Here is an 8643-nt window from a genome sequence, read left to right on the forward strand (position 1 = left end):
ATTGGTCTAAATTAGATGCACGTGTCGTAGATCATGCCTGTGGCAAAGCGTGTGCATTCTAGCACTTCTAGACTATTACAAGTGATGACGACTTGATTTGTTAGGCTAGAGTTTGCTACACAGCTGACTTCCTGCAGCAAAGACGACACGAGGAGATCTGAAGAGCATGACGTGGGATTGTTTACTGCCCGCGCGCACGTGAGCACAACCAACCAGATCTAGAAATTCTCATGAACAATAGTAGTTCAATACAACACTTTTATTTGCTGTGTTGTTATGCATCTCGGCTACACATTGCGCAAGGGGGCATACACGCAGTGTGGCAGGAAAACGGATAACAGCAGAATTTAATTAATTAATTAATTAAGTGATTGACTGTACAGAGCGTGGTTCCATCACACCGCTAATTGTACTGTATTTTTTTACACAACAGATCTGGCTTTGCAACAAGTAGACTACTTGCCAAATGATAGTAAGACAAACTGTAAACCAATCAGCCATTGTGACTAATTCAAGCCAAAAAGCAGTAGTATACCTTACTAAACCATTCTATTTCTTAATTAATTAATCTGTCTTGTTCAGTCCACTGTTGGTATGGGTTCGAGCATGTTTTAGTATTTCAGTAAACGTAAACATAAATTCCTTATCACATACTGAGCAATGGTAGCTTTTCCTCAAATTCTCACTCGCTAAAGATCGAGCTGTATCAACTACCTGCTGTCTCTTATATTCAGCATCTGCTCGAAGAAAACATACCATAGATGTGCCAGTCAAAAATGATGCAGTCTGAACATAATAGTTACCTTCTAATTCTTCAGTTTCCTTCTGCTGTCGGGAACTACATTCTTCATCATGTCGCATCCTTTCTGCGATAGTTGCAACCATAGACTGGTTGCAGCGAGGACAATTCCAGTGTCTCATGACAGCACCTCCATAGTCAGAGTCAAATCCGCCACTTGAAAGACTACAAATCACAGACTTTTCTATATAATCACAGCTGATATGGAATGATGTGACACATCTACCAGTTGTAGGTTAGGTAATCTGTGGCCACTTGTCCTCCTTTAGTTGGATGTTGGGGACAAGTTGATGTCACAAAGTCAGCGCCAGATGGGCCTTTCAACAGACATGTTTGTGTTGAGTGCCGTGCACAACAAAACCACAATAAATACAAAATACATTAACGGATCAAATCACACAAGTTAAAGCACAAACACACACACACACACACACACACACACACACACACACACACACACTCTTACACACCAATATACACAGAAAAGGAAAACACATTCAGAAAAAATACGTATATACGAAGACATGCACAGAAATGTATCAAAATAGAAAGAAACAAACTCAACACAATATCCACCAAACACTCAACTTTCAGTGACAGGCACACACAATAGACAAACAATACCCTCCCACATATTTAGCCCTACCCTTTCATACAAACTCATACCTTCATCAGTGGGGCCAATGTATATTTGCTCCAGTTCAGATGGAGGTAGGCGACGAAGAGAGTACATTATTCTGCTGTCAAGAAATTCACAAAGTTTCCTTGCCAAGACTTCTTCATGATCGGCTAAACGATCCTTCCAGCTCTGGTGTGCTATGTCAGCCTTGTAGTGTTCCACTATAACAGAGTTGATGTTAAAACATACTTTCAATCTCACAAGTGCCACATAGTGTAAAAATGTCTTAATTGGAAAAGTCAATTGATATCAAATTTTATTACAAAACCACACAAATTTACCTTGCTTCAATCTTAGTCCCAAGAGCCGATTCCATGTTGACCTCAACTGTTGTACTGCTGACAATGTCTTCTGACCAATCTGACTCTCAGGAAACAACATCTCAAGCCACCCATCTACTAGAATTCTACGTACGAAACTCAATCCAATGTATCAACACAGACAAATATAAACTGCCCTAACCGACGACAGTCTGCATTGGTGTCCAAGCTACGAGCAAACAGAAGACATGTCTGCAAAGCAGGAACCCTGATTCCATTGACTACAAATGGCTTTGTGGTCTCTAGTAAATCTCTGCACAAAACACAATAAATTACAATCATGCAATGACCTGCAGCATAAATTTTACTCCAGTCTTACACATATGCAATAATTTCATGAGAAGTATTAAACTGGACTTTTGCGGGACCACGTCCTGGAACTGGTTGTTCTCCGTCTCTAATCTGCTTGCAATAGAGATATAGAAATTACTTGAAAACAATCATGAGCCCACTTACTTTGGGTTGCAGTATGTGTGGCTGAGTAGCAAACACGCTGGTAGGATGTAATACAACAAAGAGTTTCGCCTAGATATCATAGATAAAAAGTCACACTTCAGATAATGATTACTTTGCAGTAAAAAACCAGCCTGAGTGTGAAAGACTTGCTCAGAATCCTTTCGCCATGTGTTACAATCATCAGCAATTGCCAGCTGTGGATACAGACCACTGAAGACAGCAAACATATAACACAGTTACAAACAAATTTTTTATCATACATCATAAACAAAAACAATAAACATCCATCCAAAGCATATCAGAGGTAGGCGCTAACAGACACAGAAATAAAGAAAAATAAAATAAAATAAAACATAATCTATGTGCATGGTGAAGGTAATTACTCAAATACTATGATTACCATACCAACATGATTTGTAAAATGTGGCCTGAACAGGTTATTTTGTAGAGTGTGAGTATGTATGTGTGCAGCTCACATGCAATGTTTATTCAGCTATGAGCCAATAAGAAAAGGGACTTTGTAAAAGTCACGAGATTTGGCGAGTAGCGTACTCTAAACGTATAGGGCTAAACCGACTTCCGGTCTGGGGACTCTGGCTAGCTGGCTGGCTATGTCTGTCATGGTACAGGAATGTGCCATGCCTCCTTAGCGTGGCCCAATCACGAACCATTAATTCCTTTATGTCGTACCTGGCAACCAGAGACAATAGATGAACAGCCAATCGTACGCACAAAACTTCCTTGAGAGAGTTTTCTCACCAGAGCAGTGTAATTCATGTTTGCGATTGCTAGGACCTGTCTCACATGAACAACAGAACTCACCTGTCTGCAACTGCTGACCCAAAATCAATCGCTTTCTTAGTTTACGATAGTTATACGGGAATCTAACATTACGTAACCAGTAGAGATTTTATGTCCCGTAAACGATGACTCTACTTGCGACTACTACTGTACGGACTTTGCGGTCACGCAAAACGACAGTCGCTATGTAGGATTTTAAATACATGTTACAAGTAGCACATCTAGAAAGAAAATAGCGCGTGTATTCGTAATTCTTCGCGACAAATACTCCTCCTACCATACGTGGCCCAGTGTTCAGGACTTTGAAGGCTCATAGCTGCAGAAGGGACGGTGTAAACACAGCTTCAATTACTAGTTAATTAAACCTTAGACCCATCTATGCTTCCAAATCATTTCTGTAAAATCTATATGCTTGTATGCAATTAAAAGTTACAGCACTAACCTTAACCCTAAAACAAATGTGACATTCCAAATTACCATTCCTACTTGATTCGTACTTGAACAAGCAATGTTAGAATAACGAAAACACAACATTCTGCAAATTGATGTCAAAATCACACAACCTAACTGGTTAATTATTGTCACTCACTCACTAACACACACACACACACACACACACACACACACACACACACACACACACACACAGACACACACAGACACACACACACACACACACACACACACACACACACAGACACACACAGACACACACAGACACACACACACACACACACACACACACAGACACACACACAGACACAGACACAGACACACACACACACACACACACACACACACACACACACACACACACACACACACACACCTGCATAAGATAATTTTGAGAAGATCAATGTCCTTGAGAGTGAAACTTCGATTCATAATAGTAGTTGCCTGCAGTTTGTCCAGATCATGAGTAAGCTTAAACTCCAGATCTCGAATATCTAACTGCTCTGCCTCTTCTCCACTGCTACCTTCATCTTCCTGACAGCAAACTGATATAACATAAGAATAATTAAATGATACAAATCAACAGACTTCGCCTTCAACTTTCAAAACCCTTCGTCTCCTTGGTTCTTTAATGTGTTTTGTTTTTAGTTCTTTTAACTCACGCCTCTTTCTCCTTTCATTATAGTCTGTTCGCCTTTTCTTGGCACTGCTGTGTTTGCTATCAGAGTCTTCATCTTCATTTTCAAGAAGATGGTATTCCTACACAATAGTAATATTTTATTTATTGCAAACTAAAAATGCTCATGACTCATATATTTTCATCACAATACCTGAAGAATTTCTTTAAATTGATCTTTTAATTTTGTAATTTCATAAAATCTTTGGTTTTCTAGTCCATACTTCCGGCACCATCTACGAGATGCTTTCAAACCCTCTGCTTTTGCCTACAGAACAAGACTGCATAAATACTAACTGAACAAAATACTGTCCAATGAACATACCTCCACCCATGAGTCGAATGCATTCAATAGAGTAAACATGTCCCCATGATCTGACTCCAACTCTCTTCGCTTAGTCTATAAGAACCGTTGATTTACCCTACTGCATATTATTTAACTTTGGTGCACTTAATTAATTAATTAAAGGGTAACTGCAACTCAAAAATTAAAAATTCTTTAATGTTGGAAATTGATAGTTCTAGTTGCATACAGTTAAGTCTTCGCTGAGATATAGCAGGTCAAAGTTGCGTCCGGTTCTTCAAGTTCCGGTAACACGTTATATATACCGGGCGTGGCGTAATGTGACGTCACAAAGAGACGCCTGTGCGTCTGCTAATTAGTGTAGTCGGCGGCCTGTAAAAATGACTACATCTTCATATCCAAGGCAACGCTGCTAGGGTAGAGGCGACGGCAGCAACAGCGAGTCTTCTGAACAGCCCTCTGGAGGTTTTTACGTGATGATAACGTTCCATCATTGCATGAATCGCAGGATGAAGATCTGCTGGGAGCCAATAAGTAGATCACACAAGTTCGAGTTCAGCAACAGTGTCTCTGAAGCTTTGAGATCGCCTGCTGCCTTGGAAGCGGACGAGGAAGAGGACACGCTACCCGATAAGGCGAAGGAGTAGTAACAAACGTAATCGATGCACATCCGGGTAAGTAAACAACCAGTGCAGCTGGCCTTCGTTGTGAGATGATGGATACGTACAGTGTACGTACTCGTGTGGAGTGCGTGTGCTGTCAAAACGTATTTGAGGTTGTCTCAAATAATGACGCGATACTAATGTCGAATACTAGCAACAATAGTGGCACAGTGTACTGGTGAGTTCATGCAATTGCAAACTCTATTGCTGTGAGAAAGAGAACAAAATGAGTTGAAGTTCGTACGTTGAATTCACGTTGACACAAGGTTTGACTTCACTGTACAGTATACTGTAACGCATACGACTGCATTCACTACACATGATGATCAAGAGGCGAGTCTATCTCTATTCATCAAGAGTACCTCTTCTATAGCCAGTTGCAGTACTTTTAGTCCTGCACGAGAGTCTTCGTTACCCTCTCGCTTCTCAAATACGTCTCTCCTTTTCTTTTGCGAATGTCCCAGAGTGCTGCGACCTTGAAGTGTGGAGGCACGTACATGGAAAATGGTGGCCTCAATTTCGCTCTTCTACCAAGCTCTTGAATAGACCTGGCTGTACGTATCTCGAAGCAATCAGGCTAAAAGTGGCTACTACAGACTCCTGTCCACTCAGTAGGACGCCTCGTACTCAGTAGTAGTCGCCGGGACGACACAAACGTCTCTGCAATCGTCCTTCGTATTCGCAATTCCCACCCTTTTCTTAGCTTGGGGATCTTCGGAAATCGAAACACGATTGCGTATGACTTGCGCGAATTGGTGCATCCTGGAGCCACGCAACACCAAACCATTCTTTCGCCACAAATTCCTTTGTTTACAATACACACTCCTCTGTGACGTCACACTACACCACGCCCTGAACTTGTCTCAGCGTAGACTTTAACTTAAAATCTAAAACTATTTTTCCTGTCATGTATGCAACTAGAACTATCAATTTCCAACATAAAAGAATTTGATGAAATAGATAAAGTATTACTTAATTAACTTAACTAAAGGATAACTGCAACGCAAAAATCAAAAATTCTTTATTTAAAAAGTTGCATGTAGGAATGGTGTAGATATGTTGTAGTTTGTGCTGTCTGTTGTAGCTGGTGTATTCTGTAGTCTGTTAGCTGTACGTCTAATGTCTTAGTTGTTTTATGTTTGCCCCAAGAGGGAACTGTACCTTTTAGGTGCGACAGAAATCTATCATTCATTATGATTACAACTCTGACTCTAGACAACAATGACACTGATTACACTACACTATTTCATTAAAATGACTAAAGGAAAAATGACATCAAAATATTTAGCTCATCTACTTGGACATTTAGCCACTCAATGAAAGCAATAGACATCTTTAACATTGTGGACATAAAATTAGTTTTTAAAGATAAAATTAGACTGTTACTATTAGAAAGTAGTTACTTCAATAACAAAATTTCCTATAAAATCTCAGCATAAATACCAAAGTAATTATTGTTACTAACTGTCTCAAACATTATGATTATGACAAGATGCAATACCAACTGAACAGCAACAACCATCAAGTTACTGCATTCAATAATTCCTACTAAATTCAATCTAACTTAACTGTCCACAAGTACACATACTCCTAATACCATCTAATTAGAGGACATGTCTACCCATGGATACTCTTAAAATTATGAGAACTAAATATCTGAGCTAATGTAATGGATTGCAAACACTCTACCTGCACGGCTGATTCCCCTCCCTTCAAGAGACGATGAAAAGGAGACTGAACGCTTAATGCAGCCGCAATAGTCAACACAGGATCAACCATCTGAAAACAATCAATTAGCTGCTAAAATAAAAATCTCAATGTCAGAGACACGTACATTAAATAGAGTGCCCATTACCAGCATCTTGCCAATTACGATGTCAACAGGCAGCTTGGCTAACATTTGACCAATTGGAGTAAGCAGCTCATCATTAGTTAGAGCATCCTATCAATGCAATAATTTATGTATAACGGAAACCAAAAATACAAGGACAAGTTTAACTTGTTGCTTCAGAAATGAAATTGAATTGTTGATGGCAGAAAGTGACGGTGGTTCAATAAATGCAAATCTAGCATACAGCACATTGACAAATCTCTCACACTGAGAATGATCATCTCTAGTTGACTTACGTCCGTGGATCTCCTAACTCTAAGTCCACCATCTGAAGAACAAGAGAATCCAGAGGAACTCGATGAATCTCGGGTGTTGCATAATCTTGGAGAGCATCATAGTCAGCAGATGCATAAAGTCTAAAGCAAACACCAGGTCCTGTTCGACCTGACATACCACATACCACATGAGGATAAAATTATTTCCATATGAAAGAGATCTAAAACCTGCTCTGCCTTTCCTCTGTTCAGCACTAGCTTTACTAATCCAAAATTCCTGCAATCGTCTCATTTTGCTTGAAGAGTCATACCCCATTTCTTTCACCTTCAAATCCAGATACACAAAAAAACCAGCTCATATTTCCACATTCGCTGCTACCTGAAATAATGGTTTACGTTGATGTTTATATACCTTTCCTGAGTCCACAATAAACCGCACACCATCTATTGTAATTGATGTTTCTGCAATGTTTGTTGATACAATGCATTTTCTTACTCCATCAGGTGCAATATCAAACACCTTATAAGAAACACAACTTACAATGCTTACATTTTCACATATGCATAAACCATATGTTTCCCATAACTCATTTCTTCCCTTCTCATTAAGCATTTGAGTGCATTCTAGCATTGTACATAGTATCGGTCTTCCCTACCATAAAAACATCTACATATACCACGTACAGCTGCCACGTGGCTCTGCTAGACAGTCACGTGCGATGCCTTTCATGACTTTTTGTCTTGTTACAGACAAACATTGACTAAACTATAATGTCAATAAGAAAGTAACTCAAAAAGAAATAAGAATCAAAACCAATATAAGTATCCATCATACCAACACGCTATGCAGTCTAAAGCAATTATCCTGAGGGCAACAAGTACAGAATACACCTGTTCTTAAATTTTTACTCGTTTTAGTTCTAGTTGAGTACTGTTCTTGATTCCTTCATCAAAAATACATACAGACAAGTCCTAGTTTACATATACTCATACGAACTCAAGAGCTAGATGTTCCAGTACAACTTAATTAAACACTCCTATCAGTATATCAACACTCCATATAAGAACAAATACTAAACTAGCAAGAATCTCCTTAGAACAAACTCAACATGCGTATGCATGGCCACACCAAAATTCTTGTCTCTGCTAATAGACATTCTTCACATAGCAATGTCAGGGACCATGAAAGACATCTGATGTCTGACTCTGTGCAGACAGCATCAGATCCAGGAATTCGCTATGATGCAGTGCAGGATGACGATGTTGGACTGTATTTAGAGTTTGGTAAACATCATGCATCTCCTTGCAATATTGGAGCCTAGCTGCTTGAGTATTGAGAACTTGTCAGCAATTTCCAGCTAAGAGTGTAAAAGCGTGATGCAGAGGC

At 39.5% G+C, this 8643-nt stretch overlaps 1 protein-coding gene across 1 annotated transcript; it reads right to left on the reverse strand.

Moving 5' to 3' along the window:
• Positions 1-390: 390 nt before the first annotated feature.
• Positions 391-7782, reverse strand: LOC134192263 (probable ATP-dependent RNA helicase DHX34). Its single transcript, XM_062660984.1, has 19 exons — positions 7669-7782; positions 7485-7581; positions 7278-7425; positions 7150-7216; positions 6985-7092; positions 6840-6929; positions 4510-4584; positions 4339-4452; positions 4097-4267; positions 3885-4042; positions 2386-2464; positions 2255-2323; positions 2118-2200; positions 1941-2051; positions 1760-1884; positions 1466-1639; positions 1026-1116; positions 804-964; positions 391-737 (listed from the first exon to the last, which is right to left on the reverse strand). Exons 2-19 carry the CDS (start codon positions 7570-7572, stop codon positions 565-567), a joined length of 2085 nt encoding a protein of 694 aa, XP_062516968.1. The 5' UTR covers positions 7573-7581; positions 7669-7782; the 3' UTR covers positions 391-564.
• Between the last annotated feature and the right edge of the window lie 861 nt (positions 7783-8643).

Source organism: Corticium candelabrum, chromosome 16 (genome assembly GCF_963422355.1).
Source record: "Corticium candelabrum chromosome 16, ooCorCand1.1, whole genome shotgun sequence".
Lineage (NCBI taxonomy): Eukaryota > Metazoa > Porifera > Homoscleromorpha > Homosclerophorida > Plakinidae > Corticium > Corticium candelabrum.